This window comes from Harpia harpyja, chromosome 19 (genome assembly GCF_026419915.1).
Source record: "Harpia harpyja isolate bHarHar1 chromosome 19, bHarHar1 primary haplotype, whole genome shotgun sequence".
Classification (NCBI taxonomy): domain Eukaryota; kingdom Metazoa; phylum Chordata; class Aves; order Accipitriformes; family Accipitridae; genus Harpia; species Harpia harpyja.
In genome coordinates this window covers 18,607,562-18,630,871 of record NC_068958.1, presented here as the reverse complement: position 1 = coordinate 18,630,871, position 23,310 = coordinate 18,607,562, and the positions used below count along the sequence as shown (strand labels likewise).

At 41.7% G+C, this 23,310-nt stretch overlaps 1 protein-coding gene across 4 annotated transcripts in view; it reads right to left on the bottom strand.

The window, feature by feature from the left end:
* SRPK1 (SRSF protein kinase 1) overlaps nt 1–22,178 on the bottom strand; it is a 28,969-nt gene extending 6,791 nt beyond the window's left edge. The window contains exons 1-12 of one of the 4 annotated variants that reach the window (XM_052814437.1): nt 22,049–22,178; nt 21,856–21,916; nt 9,977–10,110; nt 8,094–8,202; nt 7,574–7,661; nt 7,269–7,356; nt 5,655–5,761; nt 4,807–4,972; nt 3,748–3,773; nt 3,037–3,250; nt 2,320–2,748; nt 756–856 (exon numbers count right to left, since the gene is read on the bottom strand). In XM_052814437.1, the coding sequence (XP_052670397.1) occupies nt 756–856; nt 2,320–2,748; nt 3,037–3,250; nt 3,748–3,773; nt 4,807–4,972; nt 5,655–5,761; nt 7,269–7,356; nt 7,574–7,661; nt 8,094–8,202; nt 9,977–10,110; nt 21,856–21,916; nt 22,049–22,061 (1,536 nt within the window). In that variant the 5' untranslated portion in view covers nt 22,062–22,178. Of the gene's footprint in view, nt 1–755; nt 857–2,319; nt 2,749–3,036; nt 3,251–3,747; nt 3,774–4,806; nt 4,973–5,654; nt 5,768–7,268; nt 7,357–7,573; nt 7,662–8,093; nt 8,203–9,976; nt 10,111–13,521; nt 13,798–21,855; nt 21,917–22,048 lie in introns of those variants that run through there. The other 3 variants (XM_052814438.1, XM_052814439.1, XM_052814441.1) reach the window with 3 other exon arrangements.
* Nucleotides 22,179–23,310: the final 1,132 nt, after the last annotated feature.

Below are 23,310 nucleotides of genomic sequence, written 5' to 3'. Positions count from 1 at the left end.
GGGTCAACCCACCACAACAGTCCAGCAATTTAGACAAAAGCAAGCCACAAAAATAGAATAAGGGAAGACTGTTTCAGAAGCTGCACCCGCTCCTATCTGGTCATGACAGATAGGCCATGATTCAGCTACCTTAAAGCAGATAAGCAACACCAATGTAAGAGACCACCTTGCCAGACGCTGCAAGCTTGATGTGCCATTCTGAGTTTAAGACTCATCTCTCCCATAAGATCTGAAGTATTTTGCCATTGAAGAAGCCAAGTAAAACAGACATTTCTATTTGAAATGTCAACCGCTTAAAAGCAGCACAGCACAACCACCAAAGAATAAAACTGTGAGTCTCTTTCATGTGCTCATGAATCCACTGAAATAGTTTGACAAACTAATTAACTACAGAACTAGCACATCAGAGCAATTGTTTCCCACTTTCTTATTCTCCAGGAGAGCTACAGACTCCTTCAGAAGTTTCACACATGCAGATTTCTATGCATTATATGTGACACTGTTCACAGGCCTATTAGAAGTAATCTAATGACCAGCGAGGCACCCAGAACACAGGCTGAAATCCTATGTTAGAAGATCATTTCTCTTTCTTTGTGTCCCTGCGCCCCCCTCTTTTTTCCCCAACATAAGTTTCAAACTGTCACTACCGTCACAAGCAGGTCTAAGAAACTGTTTTACAGATTCTTTTCCACCTTGGCATACTGTGAATGAATTAGCAGGTTTAAACAGTCAATGTGAAAAGATTGTAAACTTACCACCCAGCAGGCATTTCCTAGGTCAGCTATCTTCACTTTGAGCTTATCTGCATTCTTGGGCTCAAGAGGATTAAGAAGGAAATTCCCAGCAGTTGATTTTCCTACAGGCAACATGTACAACAGCTGATTAAAGCTACATAGACAGTGTCACCATCTGTCACCCAAATCCTATCACCCTCTCCCTACCCAGGAAGGGTTTTGCTTACAGATCAGAACCTGTCCCTCCCCAAAGCCTAGGTATAAAAATCAGCAGTCTGCACTATGAAAAACAGAGCTACCACCATTAAGACCTGACCAGTGTTATAAAGCAGAAGGACAAGAAAGCATATGCAACAGTGACTGTTTCCCAGCACTCTTTGTACAGACTTAAAAAGTCTGTCTATATCTAGACAGGCTTTTTAAATAAGGGCATTGCCAGAAACACAACAAGCCTCTCAACCCTTAAGGCTTCTTAAATCTTTGAAGAAGGACAGTCCACATATTATACCATCTTTTTGACATACCCATCACTCACTGCTGCAACGCAGACAGTTACAAGAGCTAAAGTATACATTGGGAGAACCTCAGTGACACAGTGGAGAGCAAAAATATTAAGTCACTAAATTACACCCATCTGTACCTCTCAAGCAATTTGGGAGAGAGCTGAGAGAAGCAAAATACACCTAGTAATCTAGCAGAGGCATCCAACTAAATGCAGTTCAAGATTCAAAGTCTTGACGCTTCACTTGCTACTTTTTGTCCATGTAACTCCCCAGCAGTACTCTGCCAAGAAAATGCTGCAGAAATTTTTTTTAAAAAGAAGTACAAATGTTAAGTTTCACCCTCCTTCTCCAAGCAGATATACTTCACCTGACCTTAACTCAAAGATGCAAAAAAGGACAGTTTTATCAATTGATTCAAGTTTTTAAAAAACACACACCTGGAATGTGTTTAAACTGCTGCACGCTATTGTGCATCTTATGTTCTCCTAAACCTACAAGACTTAGAGTTTTTCTTCCCCCTGAAACAAATCATATTTAAACAAAAGCATTAAGAGTTTTTTTCCCCCTACGCTGTATAAGCTTTCAGTCAAGCTGCATTTCCAATTGTGGGAAAACATTTGCTCATCTCAAGCAACTGAGAGGAGTTACCTGTACTCCATGTTAAGAACAAAACTATCAGAACACACTAAACAGTACTTATACCATAATTTAAGAGCCAGTGGCAATTTGTAGACTTACATTTCTAACTATTAATGAAAATCACATAAGAAACACCTGATACAAAGGAAGGAATGTTCCTATACTGAAAAACAAATGTATAGGTGCTTTCTAAAAGTGGGAATACTTATGCATTCAATAGTCAAAACTAAGGTGCAACTACCAGTGGAAGCTACAAACAGCAAATGTCTCAGAGTAGGACTGTCAGGTTAATTACTCCTGGCAGGGAAAGTCTCAAACAGGCAGTTCTGATCACTTCAGCCTATAAAAATGGAGGTTTCTATTAATACTCTGCTGAAGTGTTGTAACACAACTCTCCCACATCAAGGAGAAAGGAGCCCTTTCTCACAGGGTTCCTCTTATACCTTTGTTGTCTGACGGGCTATTATTCTCATTCTCGTCCTCTGAAGGTATCTCTGTCCGGATGCTTTCTTGCAAATGGTTAATCTCCTGCTCATTGAATGATCGCTCTTCATTGGACGTGGGCTGACACACCATGGAATCTTCTGAAACTAAGGGCACGAACGAGTCCGACATTGCTTCTTGAGGCCTGTTCTCCGAGTCACCATTACGCTGACTGTAATTACAACTATGGAAGTTTTCCTTTTTCTGTGTATGAGGGTGATCGCCACAGTCATTGGCATTATGAAGGTCATCCTCAAGTCGCACAGACCCTTGATTGCTGGAGTCTGGGAAGTCCGTCATTTGTATCACTCCATTGCAGTTTATTTCTGTAACACATTTTTCCACGCTGCTTTCCATTAGAACAGATTGCTCTTGTACAACGACTTCAGCTGGAAGAGTGGAAAAGGAGAAGATAGCAGAATATGTCTAAACAAAGTAATAGCTGAAGCTGTTCAAGGGAGCTCTCAGAAGCAGGTAGGTCTCAAAATGTAACTGAACACAATCATTCATTAATTCAGTTTGTAACAGGACATTTCCTAGCCTCTTTAGATGGGTAGAACGCAATGCAAACAGGTTAAATGACAATGGCCACCTCTACTAAAGGTGCTCACTCTACTGATGCCAGCATGAGTGAAAGGACAACACTGGGCTACTTCAGCAATATTTTAGGTCTATACCTGTCTTTTTGCTGACGTTTTCCTCTGGTGGACTAACTTTTATGAGCATTTCCAGAGGGCTCTGAGCTTCTTCCTCCTCTTCAGGCTGTGTCTGCCCAGGGCTTGCTTCCTTCTCCATTTCCTCTATCTCTTGCATTCGCTTCTCTAACAACTCAGCCTGGCGTTTCTGCTTCTTTTTCAACTTCTTTTTCTTATTCTTTGACATTTTGTCAGCCTACACAGAAGCAAGCAGAGAAATTGGACTTAGCATTTCATATTTCAATAAATCTAAAAGGCATCAAGTTTTAATTTATTTTAGAGCTGAGGAAGCAGTCTGGGATGAAAACTCTGGAGACAGTTCTTCTCTCAAATAAAAAGCAGACTTTAAGGTTTTTGGAGCAGTTGTCTATGCCTCTTATCAGTGCATTTCTGTCCTGACCTGAAAAACCTCCAGTATTCTCCAAACGAGGGATCTCAGACTCCACAGACAGGTCACCTTCACAACAGACCTTGAGACCACCAAAAAGACTACTTGTTCTGGTGATATATGAGCTAATACTACTTAAATCTCCAAGACAGCATTGAACCTGATGCCTATGTCTATGACAAACACAAATCACACTTTTCCTTCTGATAGAAGGTTGCTTTCCCTTAATGCTGACTGCATTATGAAACAATGCAGTCGATACTGTAAGTAGATGGATACTTATGTATGAAAGCTATTACACTTACTGGTTTTGGCTGTGGTGCAGTGCTCACTGAAAGGGAAAGGAAGATCAGTAAATTAGTATGTTTATATTAAAAAACTGCAACTGCATTATTATCTTAAGGTAAGTATTTTTCCTACGTGGTTTGGTAACAATGTTTTAAGATATCAGCAAATGTTATTTTGAAGGCTCATTTCTCTACAAAAGTAGAGCAAGAATAAAAAAAATAAGAAAAACATTAAATGAGTAAATGCATAATTAAAATTCCAGATAGTAGACTTGCTTGACTGATATCAGAGACTTAAACTTCCTGTCATGCAGCTTCATTTACTGCATGTATTATGCACCTTACTGAAAAGGGAATGCAAACCAAAACATTAAAATACCAAAGTTAAGGGAGCTTCCCTGAGCTAAGCTATGCTATGATGGGCTCAGCTAAATGTTGGTGGCATGAGATTATGAGTGACAGAGCCTTCCAGTACACACTGCAGTAGTTCTTGAAAACTACACACTGGTACAGATGGATATTCTGAGGAGGAACAAGAGGAACTAGGAACAAGAGAACATTTGCTCTCATATCTTTAGGGATGTTAGCATGTCAAGGAAGCTGTTTCTGTTACAAGTTTTTCAGACTTCTGCAAACTGACAACAGGTAAATCATCTCGTTGAGACCTTCATGAAATGCATTTCCAGCATTATGCAATGGAAAGAAAAACTTTTGAAGAAAACATGAGAAGTACCTCACCACATTTTCACTCCAGCAATAGCTTGAGTGCATTAGCATTTATGCAGTGTGTGCTATACAAGACTGACTGCCCTACCGCTTTATCAGTGCCAGATGAGCTGTGTTAAAAGCAGATGCCAGCATGCATGCATCCTCCCTCCATTTTTCTTAGACAAACAACTGCCTTCCTGATCATCTTTAAGTTACAGCTTATGACTAACTTCACAATTTACAGTTGGCTTTTCAGAGGTTACTTGCATTATTGTTCCACTGTACTCAGGCAGACTTCCCAAGTGAGGTTAGTGATGATTTGGGGGTGTAGGGGGGAAAATAGCACCAATTTTCAGAAAGAGAAAGCACCTGCAGAGCCAGATGGTGGGGGAGCCCCAGATCTCTGCCACTCTGTTGCTTCTGCAGCCAGCCTGCGGATATACTGGTCATTAACACACAGAAGAATGTTCTCAGGTTTAATATCTGTATGAATGATTCGACATTTTGTGTGCAAATAATCCAGACCCTGAAGAACCTGCAGACAGAAGAGAAGGAAATTGATCATTAGAAAAAGCAAAGAATGAGCAAACAGAGTGAAGTGAAAATGCAAAATTGCCTAGGATGACCAATGAACCTGAAGGACTTCTGTGTTTGAGAGTGCTCCAGATTAAAGCTAATGTGATCAGTGGTTACTACTCAGTTCCAGAAAATACAGATTCACATCAGATTTTAGCTACGAATTTAAAATACTGTCTCTCTACCCTCATAATGTAACTTACTACAGTTGAAAATCTAACCTTAATACCCTACAATAAAATCATGCTTTCCTCCTCCCCTCCACCTCACATGTAGAAAGATGTTCTTTCTTAGGCAACCATCCAGTAGGAAGAACAGGTTTCTCTTGCTCTTCCCATCATTAAGCACTGTACTTACTGTGACAGTTTGAAAAAAAAAATACTTGCACTTATGAGGAATAACCAGGGTAAGAAGAAGTTAAAAGCAAAGCCGGCCTCCCATCATGGTTGAAATGTCAGAAAATAAATATCTGTAGCAGAAGGTTTTTGCAGTAGAGAAAGGAAATATTAACCCAAGAATGATTTTCTTGCATGAGAGATACACCACTAATTTTTAACTTTCGTTTTCTTGGATCTGAGAAAGATTAGTGAAAGAGTTCTCACTAGGCCAAGGGGAACAGTGCAGTCAGAACTGGAACTTACCTGTTTGATGATCTTTTTGACACAAGGGAGTGGAAGTCCCTGATAATTTGACTTGATGATCCACTTCAGGAGATGATGCCCTAGAACTTCAAACACCATACAGATATCTGGAACTCAGTCAAGGAAAAAGATGGACATCCTGACCCAAGGAGTGCTGAGTTCCCAGGACTGAGGATCAAAAGAAATCCATACCACTTAAGCATTTTCTATTAAAGAACCCTCATCCTTCTGACACAGTTTAGAGAGGCTGCCTTCCTTAACAGCACCATCCTATCCTACACATCAGTGTTGTCATCTAAAAGCTAAAATACAGCGGGATGGAGTTGGTTAGGACAATGGTCCTAATGCAGCAGTAGCAATCTCCTGCTTTGAGTGAAAGCCAGTTACACAAGCAAGTTTGCATTAGTATTTCCTGCTAGTACTGAGACAGCTTCAAGCCAACACTGTACGTTTTGGAACTGCCTAGGCTCTTGCCCCAGGCAAAACTCAATGCCAGATCTCTCTGTACCAGCGTTACCTGAAAAGATAATAAAATTTCCATTTCATAAGTCATCTTCAGAACAATTAAGTTACTTTCTCCACCCTCCCTTGCCTCTTTACCAGTAAAACAAACTTTTGACAAGCCTGGACTTCCAACAATATTTACATTATCTACTTTTTGTCCATAAGATCTCAACAGCTACAGTCACTCTAGTGACATATTCAGTATTGTGCCTTTGCTTTAGAAGCCAAACTTCTAGGAGTTTATTAGGCTGCTTTTCTTCTACACTGGCAGAAAGCACACATGTGTTTCACAAGAGTGAAAGAAATACAAGATGAAGTCAACATTTACTCGGTGCTATGTACTGGAAAAAAGTTAATTAATAGAGGAAATACATTACAGGGCTCCTGTTTTCTAAAAGTGTTAGAATGTTTATAACCTACAGCTCGAGTCTCTCAAGCAGCCTAGTAATTCTCACCGAAATAAAATTCAAGGTACCGCAAAGCAGAAACATGCGCAAAAGTCCAACTTTCAAATTTTATGGATGCATTATTAGGACTTGCCACAGATCACTGCCTATTAGAAGGCTATTCACAGAACTACAAGGGATTTGCAAAGCAATACACTTTAAACATCCTAACAATGTTGATAAAGTCCAAGGTAAGATGCTTCCATAACTAGAAAACAACCTCATTATCAAGTCATAGACTGCATGTGTTTGCCATTTTTAATTACTGATCTTAACATTTTGTACTGCTTTACTTAAATAAGGGGTTATTACCAGGCTGCTTGCAAAATTGAGGGGTTGAGATAGATGGGCTCTCTTACCACAAAGGTACCTCAGACACTAAGCCATTCAGTCCTGATTCACAAATCAGATGCAGCCACCCCATCTCTCATGTTAAAAGCATGACTAAGCAGTGCCATCTCCACAACTTACACATATTATGTCAGGCAGAATGATCATTCTGGATCTGAGCTTAGCAAGCAGTTTTGAGGCAGATGATTCTACAGCAGGTTTCCTTGGGCAGTGAAAGGGATGTCTGGGCATTGCTCACCAGCACTGACATGACGGCTACCCAGCAAACTCCCATCTTTATGCAATTCTTTGCCTTTATTCCACAAAAGGATATGAGAACCATTAACTCCTGAAATCTTGAAGTCATCTAATAACTGAACAACTCTCTCTTTACTTGGATCATTTGGATCACTGTTGCGGACCTGCAGAGAAAAAAAGGATTAATTTTGTGTTCCTTGAGGTAATTACCAGGCAAGAATATATTTTGAAGTTGGAGCTACTGCACTACTGTTAAGTTCCTATCCAAATTCTTTGCAGCTAGACAATCCAGAAATATCAAGCATGTGACTAATGTGAAGTTCTCAGAATGAATTAAAAAAAAAAAAGATTAAAGATTGAACCCCACTCTCAGGCACTCACCGATTTTAGCAACTTGATTTCATCCAGTGCCGTTTCTGTGTAGTGCTCTGCACTCTTCACCACCTTCATTGCCACAAATCTCCTCCCTCTAGGCACACATGGTAAGTAAATTGGAGACTGTTAACACTCATACAAAGAACTTATTCTCCAGGATTATCCTAATTCTTTTGCATATAAGACAGCTACTTATTTAAAGCATCATGGAAAAATAAGGTTTAAGCACTCATGAAGATTGTCTTTGGGTCTCTCTTATAAAAACATTCATGTTAATAATTTCTCATAAAATTAAATAATAGGTCAGAGACTGCTGAACACAAGAGCACTCTTTCCACATATATGGTTTGTCCTGTTAACTCCCTGCCACACACTTGCATGCACAATATCAAAGGAAACTTTTGCATTAGAATGTGGACAGCTACATTTTGTGTTTTTATCTAAAAGTAAAAAGATGCTTTCTGATCATCTTTGTGCAACGCTCTGCATTCCCACCAGAAACACTAGCTAGAACAGAAAGACTTACTGGATGTCCCAAGCTAGCCACACAGTGGAGAAATGGCCCCATCCGAGCTTCCGAATCACATGGTATCGTCCATTAAAGAGATCTCCTATTTTCACAAGGTGATAACCACCTAGAAAAACAGTGGGAAGTTTATATGTCAAGAGGTCACGCAAGTGCTGAAGAGCAGCTACATGGAACAAGCATCACAACTTGAGGAAGACTTATTTGATGTGTTTACATTTTTAATCATATAAACAAATGCAAATACTTCTCTAATTGGATCTTGCTAGAACAAATATACAGCATGTTAGAGGAAGAGCTGCGAACAGCCCTCTAGTTGATAGAAAAGTTTTAATATAATTGAACTAGAATGACTGACTTTTCCTCCTTTTCAATGTAGGTCAGCGCTGCAGCATCACAAAAGAATATCTCCTCAGTGAAAGCATCTGAAGTCTGCTAGGCTGACCACCTTTGGAAAACACAGCTTATGACGTTCAGCAACAGAATGTTACAGCTAAGTATCAGCATTGCTTTCGCATGCTCTGGCCCTGTAACATGAAAGAGTACTGCACCCAAGATCCCAACGGAGTTTCCCTTGCAACTGCTTTCCTGACTGAAAGGTACTTTGCCATTTAACATCACCACTGAAAATAGGAAAGTCTCCTCCCTGTACCCCTAGTAACTCTCAAGCTGCTGACTATGCAGAAGGATTCCATGATGGAAGCAAAGATGTGAAAAGCCAGACAAAGACACAAGGGAACTGGCAGAAAACAGAACGAAGAGAAGAATCTGTGATTGCTAAGGCATAAATTTTTGCCAGAACCTGGAATTACACCCTAGATTCCAGGCGTTTACTATTCAGTTGTGGTCAGCAAATACCACCCATGAAATTCATGCTTTGCCAGCAAGATTCGGCTCTCTTGATTGGTTCACAAACAAGACGCAGAATTGCTATCCATTACTTCATTAGCTCAAGCAGCAGAAGTCCCTTTTCTTCACTTAAAGATTTCAGTTACAACAGTGACAGCTGCACCAATTGCTAATTCACACAATGGCTTTCTTCTTCCTACTTGCTTTACGACAAAATCCCACAAATACTTGGGTAGCATGCTAAAAGTAATGTAAATGCTTTTAAGTAAAGCACTGAAGGGTAAGAAACATTGCAATTCAAGTTCCCTGTGCTATTTCTACTTTGCATTTTTTTATACACATATGTGGCATTTGTTACATGATTCTCCCTCTGTCTTATTCAATATATACAATGAATAGTATCACAGAAGTAGTCTTACAAAGCGCTTTGAAGTGGGAACACACACTCAAGCTTCAATTAATTGATCAGTTGAATTTGTATGATCAGTGTTCCATCTTTTTTTGAAGTATTTGCTATGTTAAAAAACAGCCTGACCCTTCTGATATTGAATTATATACTGTGGAATTTCCACTTGCTCTGTAATTAGTTTCTACTCAGAGAAACAGTGGAAGACTATATTTGCAGACACGAAGTTACCTAAGAATGGATACTAAGATGATGATCTTCAAAAGAAAACAGTGAAGAATTTGAAACAGATTTGAAAGTGTCCTTTTGCTGATGAAAATCAAAAAAATTCAAGGCCTACTTGCTTTTACCAATTTTGAAAGCCCTCTGGCACAGAGGAAAAGCTAACAGCTTTAAACACATGCATTAAAAACAGCTCTTCAACTCAAATCTAAACTGGTGACAGTGAGAACCTTAGAGAATAGTTTTTCCATTTCAGGTTAGCTTGAAAGTGTTATTATCATCATACAGTTTCAAAAAACACTTAAAGTAAGAGAAAGCCTATTTTCATGCTCTGTAGTAGATAGGAAATCAAGGGAATTTCTTGATTACATTGAAAAACCTATGTCTTAAACAGGCAAGTTCTCACCTTTACAGTAATCATTTGGATCCTCTTGTTCATCGTCATCTGATCCCAGGATTTCTTCCTCTTGCTCTGGAAGATCATTCTCTGAATGAGCAGCAGGGCCCCGATGCTGAGTGTCGGGTCTGAAAGAGAACACACTGCATGTCTCACACATGTTACTCTTCAATTCAGTAGCTTTCATTTCACATGAGGGACTGCTAATAATGGAGGAGATGCAATATTCAGCCTTCAGAAAAACTATTTTCACATTTAAATGCTTTTATAAATACAAAAATTGTTTCTGTCTATTTTTATATATAAGAAATACAACTTAACGCCCTAGATTCACTTTTACAGTGGAAGAAAAGACCAGACAAGATAGTGAGTTAAAAGCTTAGTGATCCCACCAAAACATTAGTGCCTTTGAACCCCTTCTCAGCCTTTCATTCAGTGAGAACTTTTCTAACGCAAGTTTATATTTTGAGACGTTACCTCATATAAAACCTGAAGATTTAAATGTTGATGAATGTTAAAGACTAACACCAATTAATTCTTACTCCTTTGGAAAAAAAATTAAACCAGTGTTTTAGAATCTGTGCCCTTTGTCCCTTTGAGATCATATGAGCATTTAACAATCCTTCTGCTTCTAACACTTTAGAACTCTAAAATCCCTAGTACTGCCCTTGATTTCTCCTGTCCTCCTGCGGTAGGCTGCGCTTCTAGTTCATCTCTTCACTGAAGGTCTAAAGTTTGTTAGTTGTCTGAACTATGGAGAGTGGGAGTACGCCAAGCAGATGTTCTGTAAACTCTTCCGAGAGCTTGTGATTACAGAGGAATTGAAATCAGGCACCAGGGTGATATTTTTTTTTTTCACTCCCACTTTCATAAATAAAAACATTACTTTTGTGTGTTTGACTTTTTACCAAATGTGCTACTCTAAGTTCCTGCTTGTGAAGATCTTGTTAGCAAAGGCCACCTCATTGCTCTCACGCATTTAAGCTGTGTTCTAGTTCCCTAAGCTAAAACATATTGCTATCTCCCCTGTGCCCCAACTTCTTCATGGCAGTACACTGCTTGCAGCCAAACAGCTCATGAAATGATAGTACTAAAACAGGTAAGTTATTTACTTTACAAAGCATTAAAGAGAATGGTTAATTGTCTACAAAGTTTTATCTTCAATATAGTTTTGTACAAAGCAAGCATTTATAACAAAAACAGTGCCTATAGCCCATTTGCATTGGCAAGATTTAATGGCAAAGTACTGCAGGATATTAACATCAAGCTTTCTTTTCTTAGAAGTATGAGATATTAAAAAAAGCTGGAGTTGTCCAAAGAGGTGGGCAACGTATTTCTTTACAGCAGTGATGTACAAGCACAAGATAACATTCTTTACAATGAGTTTCCCTGTCAGCGTGAATTAGCGGAAGTTTCTTGTATTGACACTATTGTTCCAGTGAAGCAGCAGATATAACCGATGCCTTCCACCACCCTATTTCAAATTCAACTAGTTTTGCTCAAAGGAGGAGTGGCTGTTGAGACAGCCACTGGTTATGCCAGTGGGTATGGTAATGCATGTGGGCTTTCAGATGCAGTTTTTCTAGCTTATAACTGAGCTGGAGTTCTGTGCATCGTATCATGGCCATACTAACTAATCTTAATCCATGGGACAAATTTAATATTTCGAGTAGCTATACAGCAGAATGAATGTTCAACATTTACTTACTACACATGCACTCTGCTGAGACTTCGTACATTAAATACATTACTACACATTAAAACTACAGCCATCTTAAATATCTATGGAGCATAAAAGCGAAGAAATCACACGTTCCAATCTGATCATGACTAAACTTGTAGCCATTTACAATCTGGAATTGAAGTTCATTAAACCAAAGAGAAGCTACAAAGGTCATCCCAGGCACAACCAAACCACCTGACATTTATTTCAGTCAGTTGTCACAGCTAGCAAGTCCTGCTGATTTTTTAATTCAGGAACAGATACGCAACACAGATTAGTGGTCCTGAACCGTAAAACAAGACTGCCAGACAGTCCATTCCACTGCTGCCAGGCTGAGACATTTATTAACAACCCCACAGCTTGATCTAGCCCCAAGATATTTAGTATTTAGACATTTCCCCCTCCCCGTGAGCCACAGAATTACAAGTCAGGGGTAGGAAGAAGGAAACTGGGGGAGGGGGGGAAAGTCTTGGAGATCAAAAAGCTACCTTAAAACTGCTGCATTCCTTTGGGAACAACTGAGCTACGAATAAAGTCACATACTATCCCCAAATTAAGAGCCATAGCCAAGGCAAGAAAGGGCCACAGACAGAACAGTTGAAGGGCAGACTGGAGGCTCACATATAACAAACCCTATAGACAGGGTAAAGAGAACCAGAACACAGAATTGGATAGAAAGGAGAATTTAAGCCCAGGAGCCACACCCATAGCATAAGTAGTAAAGAGTAATTCTCCCCAATGCTGTTTTGTGATTTTCACTTTGATATCTCCACAAGATGTAGGGGATTAGAACGGATTCAAAAGGAAATTCATCTTAAAAACCACTGATACAGACAGAAACATCATGCCATTCTGCAGTCCCAATGCTTTTCAATAATAGTAATTTCACGCATCAAGGAAGAAGTTACTGGAAGCACTAAACCCCATTCTCTTGGAAGCTTTCTGCACCCCTCCTAAGAAGGGGCTGACGAATCATGCTGCTGACAACCTCGTACATGACACACCCTATAGTCTGCATCTGAGTCTGTCCTGGGGATCCAAAAGCATTTCAATTCTATATTATAATCTATTATACCAACTAATGTGAGCTGTATTCAGGTCACGTACATTTCTACTGTGCTATTTCCTTTATGAAATCACCTCCAAAACACATCTCATTCCTTTGCCTTCCTGCAAAAATTCATTAGATGTTGTCACATCCCACCACCTTCTTCCCCCAAAGTGACCATGTCAAGTGCAGATATGTATTGAGAGACTTAATCAGTGCAGAATATCTATTAATACCAAAGAAAAACTGATACACAAACCCACAACCCTCATCTGTCTGCTTCGCTCACACAGACAGTACTCTAGAAGGCACAAAAGGCTGCTCCAGACAGCAGAAAAATCCATACTTGGTATTTAAAGATCACAGCTGAAACAGCTGTCAGCAATACTGCAAAATGCAGGTAAAATATATAAAGAGGCTACAAAAAATGGTTAATGGTTTACCCATTAAAAATCAAGTGTTCTAGGGTACTTTTTTTTTTTTTACAGCCATCTCTATTCTACTTAAGAACACCTTGATCACCTTTTACTTTTGCTCTCTCAGTGTGCTAATTAATCATCAGAATTAACGGGATTTGCAGGGTCTCTCTACAACTATATAGCAATATTTTACTTAAGGAAAACAATGTGGAACAGCAATGCTAAGGCAAAATACTAGATCTTTTATGGAATTTGTGTGAATCCATATCTAGAGACCCTCCCAAAAGTCCTTATTCTCTCAAGAATGGCTGAAGAACTACAAATTCATGAGGCAAAAAAAATTTAAAAAGAAAGGGTAACCTACCTGCATGAAGCACGGCCTCCCATTGATAAAGATATTCCCGAAGACAGCCCAATAGTTTTCGAAAGAGCCATTAAAAATCAGATGCCACACTGTTCAGGAAGCAGGGGGACATCAACGGCAGGCGGAGGGGCTGGTTCTTCTCGAACGCAGCAAAGCTTTGTGCAAGAGTGAGGGAGAAGAGGGATTTGCCTCCACCACCTAGCTGCAGATGCGCAGCACTGCATTGCAGGTAAAGGGCCTTGCAGCAAGGCTGGGGGTTGCTCTCAGCTGATCTTCCTGCAAATTCAGTCATGTTAGGGGTTGAGCATAATTAGATTCATCTCCTTCTCTTGATGTTTACCTGTCTCAATCTTCCCTCTAATGAAATTAGAAATTCAGTCTGATACTTTGTTTCATCTTCCTGAACAAGCCGGTTTTATTTGCCTATTCAATAGTCCACTGGATTCAAAGCTTGGATGAAGACAAGGATCATGGTAATTGCCAACAGTCCAACCCTTTTGATACAGAAATGCCAGCACAATCACACAGGAGAGAAAGGGCGTTCAAAGTAAAAATGAATTTTCTGAAGTAATTCCAAACCTCCCCATCCAGAGTTACAAGAAAAACTTATCCTTTATGCTTAAAAGTAACAAAAAAAGCAGGAGGAGTCAAATCTTCTTTAGAAAGGTGAACTGAGTATTTTTCACAGCAGCAGGCACTTAACATCATCATCTGACAATGTAGAAGAATTACCAGCCATTTCCTGTGCCTTTTTATCCTGATGGTTTATCCAAGTGATAGGGCAAACAAGTCAGCAACAATGCAACATAGCAAGTAATAATTTAGAGATATTCTCTGCTATGGAGGACTGTTTATTAGTGAAAAACAATCTGAAGCTGGCTCTGCAGTTTTAAACCAAGAGGTTTAAAGAAGAATTGGATTAATCTGATTTTACGTCTAAAATATTTTCACCTCAAAAGCTCGCTGAAGTTTGAACATCCTTTTCACAGTTTAGCATTGCCAAACCTCTTCATATTAGAAGAGGTGCTAACAACACACAAAATTTTCCACTGTAGTCAAGATTTTGCTCCACGTTCATTGAATATATCACCCGACAACTCTGCTCACCTCTGCAATACATAGCAGGGACAGTAATAGTTATTTGCAGGAACTAAGATTTCAGTCACTCACTTGTTCCTTACAGAAGGCATTCAAAGAGTTTGGAAAAAACACTTTTGTATTCTCTTGCCAGTTTCCCATAGAATCACTTATCTGGTCCACACACTAAAAATAAGGTAAAAAAATGATTAAGAAGCCTTGATTGCACAATGTGTGTTCTCACAGATCTGCACTCAGGCAGATCCAACAGCATCAGGAGGACAAGATGATGAGAGACTACAGTCATGCCCGTTAGTACAGACGGTGCAATGAAAAAGCAGTGTTTGTGCTGTGGAGTGGCACCAGCAAGGGCTCCTTTGCTGCTCTCTATACATTACTAGTGAAGCTATCACAACAGCCAAGTCTCCACATGCAACTTCACCGTCAAAACTCAGAACTTGTTTTCTCCACTCTGGTAACTTACATAACAAAACATTTGGAGAGAGGTGTTTGGTTCTCCTATTTAAGAGCAACTTCTTCAAAACTCTATTTTGTACAGGAAATAAGTATTTTTCCTTGTCCCCAAAACAGCAGAAATACTGTCCATGCTACCTGTCTACCTGCTGTGAACAGATACAAAAGCAGACCCCTTCCAACCTTCAAGCAAGGAAGGCAGCATACATTTAATCCAAATCACTTTTGTCACACCTATCATCCTCATATATGGGCTAACAAAAAAGATACTCTCCTTACTCCTCTTCATCTGTTTGCTATTCCCTTGGTATTTGCAGACATGACGCCTGTCTGTAGGAAACCAAAGACAATTGCTTTCCGAAATGATTTTTAAGCCACCTGCAGCACAACCTTTATAAACACTGTCATTCCTTATTTGTGAGCTCAAATTACACACGAGGCATCCCCAAACAGAATTCAATTCACTGAATGCAAGACTAATGACAAATCCAGCTCATACTGTAGGAGATGCAGATAAGAGTACTATAACACACCCCGGGACTCTCGCTGAAGAAGTGTTGCTTTCCACCTTAACCATCCAGCCAACAATTTCCAGGGCAGTACACCCACTGCAACAAGATCTCGCTTCAAGTGCTGTTAAAGATTCCTTGTTTTCATTTGGGGAAGAGGAAAAAAAAGCTCCATATGGCATGGTGAAAAGCCAGGATTTAAAATCTCTCTCCCGTTTTCACATCCATGCATCTAGACAATGTCTCTTTAAGGGAAGTATGCCTGCCAGACTGCATCTCATTACTATTCCTTAATGTGCCTGTAATTTCAAGATCATGTTAAGGCACATCTAGTCAGAATGACTGCTTCTGGTGCCACCCTCCAACGTGCTTACAGGCAGATCTGCTGGCATCCTAGTGTTCAATAAATACTGCAACCGTTCAGACTCAAACTTTCAGTATGAATTCAGATCTGAAATGATAGCAGTATTTTCCTGCTTTTATGCACTTTACCTTTCTGCTCAAGAAAATTTTAAGTATTTGAGGGGAATTATAAATCATAGATTGTGGGGGACTTACAAGTCTATAATCCACATTATTTTGGATTACTGCAACTTGTTCACTCTTGCATCCCTATTTTTCTGAATAAAAAACTGGTATTTTCTGCCAGTAGGTCAGATCCATAATACTTGCTGCTGTAGGGCAGTCATCCCAGAGCTACAGGAACACCATTGTCAAGAACTTAAGACGACTGGAGATGGTCTAACATTTAGTTTTGAAAGGACGGTGCTCAGACGCACCAAGACATACTTTTGTTTAGTGGATCTGTGGGAGTTCAGTTTGAAGATAAGTAATAATGAATTTCACATGAGAACGGTCCTAATGCACAAGTAACAGAGGCAATCTTGTTTCTCACTCCCCATACCCACTCCCCCACACAAGCACTTAACAAGCTGTTTGTAGAACCCTCTGCTATTCCAGCTATTACAAACGAAGGGACTTCCGTGGAAACCAGCCGATCTTCAGTTGTGTCCTCTCATAGTCTGATAATTACTTCTGTATTTGAATGAAAAAATCCTGTGGGTGATGCATTCCGACTCTACCTTAAACTTATGTTCAAAATACTTATGAAAGATGTAGCCCTGGTATTAATTATGAAAGACAAGTGAAGAAAATGTAATCCAGGATCCTGATCCCAGGCAAAGTTTTGAATAAGGAAGTCGAGGAAGAACCCAAGAGGGCTGTCAGAACTTCAGGGCTCCTCAAAGACAGCAGGAAAGTGATACAAGCAAGACATGCAATAACCAACTGGAAAGTATCAGACTCTACTAGAAATTTTCTGCTCCCCAGATTGTATAGATGGAAAAATTACCAACTTCCTTAGCTCTCTTCATAGCAATTCTGTTGAGGAGAAAGAAAGAAGTGAGGCTTCACTGCACATCAGGAGTCTGGCCAGAAAAATTGCAGAAACTAAACCAGTTTCTCAAAGATACTGAATATTGCATGCATTTGGGAAGAGGGAGAGGAAGCGAGACAACAGTACTGCACCAACTCAACTCTGCCACTGTCTTCCCTCCAGGAGTAGAGGGAGCCGGAGGAACTATTGAAAGTCCTGTGAAAAAATATCTCCCACTCAGTAAAGCCTGTAAGAAAGGATTAAATAAATTCACCAGTGCATGCGGAAATAAAGTACTTCAGATCATGAACATTTTTCAGAACAAGCCACATACTGTTAAATGTATGGCTGCTACTACCTTTGTAGTTATTCATGCTTACAGTAATAAAATGTTCTGCTTTGAGACACAATTGGTTCAACACCCCTTACACAGAACTGCTGGGTTTGTGTGCGAGTAGGCCAACTTTTCCTGAAACATAAAAGACTGCTGAAGCAAGACACTGGACTTAGTGAAACTATTATCATCTGGGCCCGCCAATGAACATACCCATCATCTACACATCACACAGTCCTGTAGCCCAGTTCTAGTCATATGCTTATTTTCTTCATTTCAGAGAAAACGAGCTATAATACAGAACTATTTGTTCAGTTTCTCATCTGTTTCTGTAACTGCTTTGAACCGGGATGGGTTTTTTAGCCTAGTTTTTAAACTCTGGGTCTTAATCTCAGTAGTAACCTAAACAGTCATTTTTTCCCAGGACAAAGAACAGTTTGAGCTTCTCAGGGTTTGCAACATACGAAGTAGACAGAAAAAAAGCCACAGCATTTTACTGGCAATTATGATCTAACAGTCACAAGTGCCTGATTCCATTACAAATTACCAGAGCCATTGGTAAAATACATCTATATTAGTATTTTAGTTGAAATAGAAGCTTGTATTTTCAAACAGAAGCATAGTTTTGAAGTAAATACCAGATATTCCTCACATATCGTGCTTTCATTCACATAGTACAACAGTCTTGCAGCATAGAAAATTAATCTCTTTCAAATGAAAGCATGTAGCTGGCATATTCCAGCTTCACTTCAGCCAGGAACAGACGTTCTGTCCACACCAGAGCTAACTCAAAGCAACATTCCCCTCCAAAAAGCACATGGAGGCTTAAAAAAAAAAAAAAAAAAAAAATCGAGCTTGTAATCTCCTGTTAGCCAGCACTGCTTCCTAATCAGACACTACCTTACTGCACCAAGGCATTACAAGCACACACGTGGCCTGGTCTGTGCTGCAGGACCTGCAAAAAGCAAGAAGCAGCCACCTCGTGGCCGATGAAAGGCTGAACTGTTGGGACACCCATCACTCCTTCCTCCTGCCACTGCGTTCATGGACATCACCATCCAACACAGCTCATGAGACACCAGAACACTGGAATTCTGTTTTCAGTTCCCTAGAAGTCATATGAGGAAAACTAGCACAAGAACTGCTCCCAGGAAAGCACTGTGCAGCTCCCCCACCTTCCTAAGGACCAGGGCAAATACTCTGCCAAACACATTTTTGTCTACCAATGCTGAACTCCAAAGATATTAGTAACTGCTTCAAACAAAGAATTGCAAAAATCTTCTGCATTTCTGACAATTGGGTAAAAGTAACTACCTGAATGCACCTCACCAGATAGACTGTAAACTCTTCAGACAGCTGTAAGTTATTAAAGTTTTAGTAAGAAAAAAGCTTGTAAGCCTACAAGCTCCTTTTTTAAAGACAGGCTTTTTTGAGTGCCTTTGGGAATCAACTGACTCTCAGTGCCTGAGATGTTCACACCTCATGAAATGATAAAATTAATACATCACATACTTCCCAGATAGCTTTCAGCAAAGCTATCTCTTGGCAGCAACACACATTGCAGTAGCCTACGTACCAAACTCCCTATGTTTTATTAGCAACTAAAGCTCTGACATGCATATTTCCTGACATATTCTTAATATTAAGGAAAAGGCCAAGCAAAAGCTTGCCTCTCATTTTCTAAAAATAATTTAGATTAAAGCAATTTTAATTCTAATTCCTTGCCTTTTTGACTGAAAAGGCTGAGATAAGAAGAAACTGAAATCAATGCTTCACTCAAGGCGACAAAGCAACCCAGTGACAGTCAACATTAGAACTCAGGATCTCCCTGTATCTAGACTTGCTTTTTGTCCCTCCAAGGCATTCAGCTGTCACTCTCCCTGTCCTTCCTCCTCCTCAATTCTCAAGGAAATGGGAGCTGGGCAAAGGTACACAGTCACGATATTCTTCCAACTCCACAATGGCAGACACAGGACTGACGAGCAAGCTGGGCAAGTAGAAGCTTCCTAAGCAAACATTTGAGACAGCTGGTTTAATGATTATTCCAGATTACCAAAAGATTTGGAGTAGTTTTACTAGAGTGGGAAGACACAGGTACCTCACCTTTGTATTACCAAGAAACTTTGCCTGCTCTCTTTCTGCAGAAGAGTATGTTGGGATAAATGCACTCACTCCTTCATTGATATCAAATAAAACTTTGAAGACAGGAAGGATGGGAAGAATTAGCAAGATCCTGAATTTGTGGAAAATTAAGAACTTGGTTAACCTTCCCATTAAAAAAAAAAAAATCCTATACACAGAACCGTAATTAGTATTTACAAGGGTTTTCTGTAAATAACTAGTTTAGGCTGGTCTTGTCTGAACCTAAATAGCAATTTTAACTAATGAATGACAAAAAAAAGGGTAACTTTCCAGTTCTGTACTATACACAGCCCATTGTGATTATTTTAACCTTTCCAAGTGGTGTGGGTTTTTTTTTTTTTTTAAACCGGATTAGGTTGATAGGGAAACTTAAAGCAGGTACAGTTCATTTCTAAAGTGAAAGATACCTTGAATTTCTTTAAATCCCTTCAGAACATTCTCTGCATTTTTACACTTACCCATAATAAGGTAATTCCTAATACTCACCAACCTTAACCTTCTAAAATCAGTTGTTTCATGCTTTTTACTGCCCTTCATATCGAAAAAATTACATGTGTGTGATCTAACCAACTACCATGGAACGTTAGGTATTAAAAGGACATTCCATGTGGTTTTAAGTTTATGTTTTATGGGAGAAGTCTTGCAACAACCCAGTTAAGCTTATTTTAGAAGATTTAACTAGAGCAGCTTTGTATTTAAATAGCATAAATGTCGTGGAACTGTACCTAAAGTTAGAGGCTGACACTGGGTTCTTTTCATTGTACAATGTAAAGCATAAAGTACATGCAAGTTTCTTTAATTTCCGAGGCAGGATCTAACAAACCTATGGTACCAGAAAACAGAGTTGAAGCGTGTAGTTTAAGAAGATAAACACAGCATTTTACAAATAGTATGGTTCTCCACTCAAATCAAGGTTAGTGGCAAAAGCAACAGCTAACCAGCAGTGCAGTTAACCTGTTCTGGCTACACAGTTAAAAAGAATTTTTAAAAAAAAAACATGCCAGCACTGGAAGTTACCATTCAGCAACCTCAGAATTTACACAGAAATCAGTCTTTCCAACTGCAACTGTGGACTCTATTGGCAGAGTCAGTATTGTTTGTCTGCAGGTGAACAAGAAAAAAAGAAAGTAACAGGTATAGAATTAAACAATGAATTATTCATTCAGAAATTAGGATGCAGATAATACTATAGAAAGAGGAGAGCTCTTAAAAAATTGTCCTAATGCCATCTTCAAGAAATACCAGGAGAAGGTACAAAATAGCACAGAAACATAATGCACATCTCCCAAAGGGTTTAGTCAATGCTCTTCACCCCTCAGAAGCCCCATCTCAAAACAACCGAATCTTTGCTGGAGACAACCAGAAAATTTTTTAAAATCCATGATTTGTTTGAGGAAGTGACTAAGATAGCATTACTCTAGGCCTAAAGAAAAACCCCTCCAACTCCCACCCCCAAAGCTTTACTTCCTAAATACCTTTGGTTCCCAGGCACCAGTGAGTATAAAACCTCCTGGGGTACCAGAGATTTTACGCGAATAAGCAGCATTTTACTGAGCACACAGAACCGGCTCTAGGATTTACATCACCTTTCACTAGAAAGGAATTCACGAGCAGCACTGAATGCAGTACTTAATGCAGTCTGGTGGGAGCCATTGTTTAGTATTTACTCGAGATCTTTTTAATTTTTATATCTGCATCCAAAAGTTCACCACATACAAAGACTTGTGAAATTCCTGTGGTAGGAGAGAAGCCACACGAGAGCATCAAAGTTAGAGAAAGAAGTAAACAACACATCACAGCATTCTTATGGCAAGATTAAAAAAAAAAAAAAAAAAAGCGGCGTTGGAGGCGGGGGGCAAGAGAATAAAGAGAAGCTAGTTCCTAAAGCCAGCTCTGGAGGCTCCAGAGAGGAGAGGGGACGCTGGCATCGCCCACCGGGTACAGCCCGGGGCCGAGTGAAGGAGCCAGCAAGGACAGAGCACGACGGCAGCTCCGTTCACCGAGTTTCGGGGCAGAGGCAGGGAACGGAGAGCCTCCTTACACACCGAGGCAGCTCCGCTCCCCCGCCCGCCAAAGGAACCACGACACGGGACGGCGAGAAACCGTCAAATCCTGAGGAAAACCAGCCCCGGCGGAGAGCCAGGGCGGCAAAACCCGCCGCCCCGGGCCACCAGCCGCGCCGGCTGCCTGCCTATGCCGCGAAACGTGCCTTCAATTAAACTCGCGTTCAAAACCCGTCTAGCCCGAGGGGTTCGCACGCTTCTCCGCCCCGGGAGCGCCCGGCTCCCGCCGGAGCTCGGGGCACCGCGGGGCTCGGCAGCCCCTTCCCCGCGAGGGAGGGCCGGGGTAACAAAGAGGCGGCGGCGGGAGGCAGCGCCGGTGGCGGGAGCTGCCGCCTGAGGGGAGCCGGGGGCCGCACTTACTTCCTCTGGGCCTTGTCCTTCTTGGCTTTGGTCCGCTTCTTTCGGGCCTGCAGCGCCAGCACTGAGGGAGAGAAGGGGAGAGAAGCGTGAGGGGCGGCGGGCCCGGCAGAGGGGATGGGGGGGGGCACCGGTGCCCCCCCGGGATGGGGGGGTAGGTGGGTGAGGGGATGGGGGGGGCCCGCGCAGCGCTCACCTTTCCGCTCCATGGCCGCCAGAGCCGGGAGCCCCGGTTGCCCCGCGCGCCTGCGCGCTCCGCCCGCTCCCCGCGCCACGCCGGGCCGCGCCGGCCCGAGCACGCGCAGCTTGGACACCTTCGCGCGCCGCCCCGCGGCCACGGCCTCGCTCTCGCCCTCGCTGCGGGTGCCGCTCGAGAGGGAGCTGTGGAGGGAAACCACGCCTCCCCGCTCCCGGCCGCGCCCCCGCCTGCCCTCCGCGGGGCGGAGCTCCCCGAGCGCCGGCACCGCCTCCGGCGGCGGCATGGCGGGCGGCGCGCGCGCGGGCGCGGGCACGGGCGCGGGCGCGGGCGCGGGGCGGGCGGCGAGAGCCGCGCGTGTGACGAAAGCCGCCGCGGCTGTGACGCCAGCGCCGCGCGTGGGACGGCCGTTCGGGAATCCATTCTGAGCGTTCCTCAGCCCTGCCGGGGAGAATAACAGCGGGGAGGCCAAGCCGCGGTCACACGCCGCGACGTCAGGGCGGACGCTTCCGAGGGATGTCACGCTACGAGCAGCCGGTCACGCACCCACGGGGAAAGCGCGGGCAGAGGGGTGAGCCGCGCCTCGGGGTGAGCCTCGGGGTGCCTGCAGGCCGGACCACACCTCACCCGCTTCTCCTGCTCAAGGGGTAGAGCTTTGCACGGAAGAGATTTGTAAATCGCGTCCCTTTAGCGGAGTGACGTGCCCGTTAGAGATTCGTTATTAAACTGTTGATTTAATCATTACGATTGAAAGAAACCTTTTCGTGCTACTGGGCCATTCGGGCATTTCCCTGTAAGCACTGAACAAATACCTGTGTTTTAAGGTGGTTATATATTCACCTTTGAACTTTTGCCAGTTCTGTTCCTATCTGCGGTTTTGCTTAACGCTATTTTACTCCTAAAAAACTTCTTACAGCTCTGTTACAAGCACGTTATATATCGTATCAGGTTTCTATCAGGGATTCTCACCCCGAGTTCCTGCTGGGAAGCCGGCAGAGGGAGTCACAACTGGAGCATGAGCCATGTCTGCTCTGCTTTTTGATTTCTAGGACACGGCATTTTAAAATGTGCCCGAGAGCTGGGCCCTTTGGCATCAGATTATAATTATCTTCATGGAAAGGTAGGTATGCGTGTGTGCAATTTTGGAAGACAGAAAAATCCTTTTCATAATTTGCGGTTGTTGCTCCCTACAAGCATGAGATGTTTAGCACATCTGTCTGTTCTCCTGCAGAGAGCTATGAGAAACTACCACAAGATTTTTG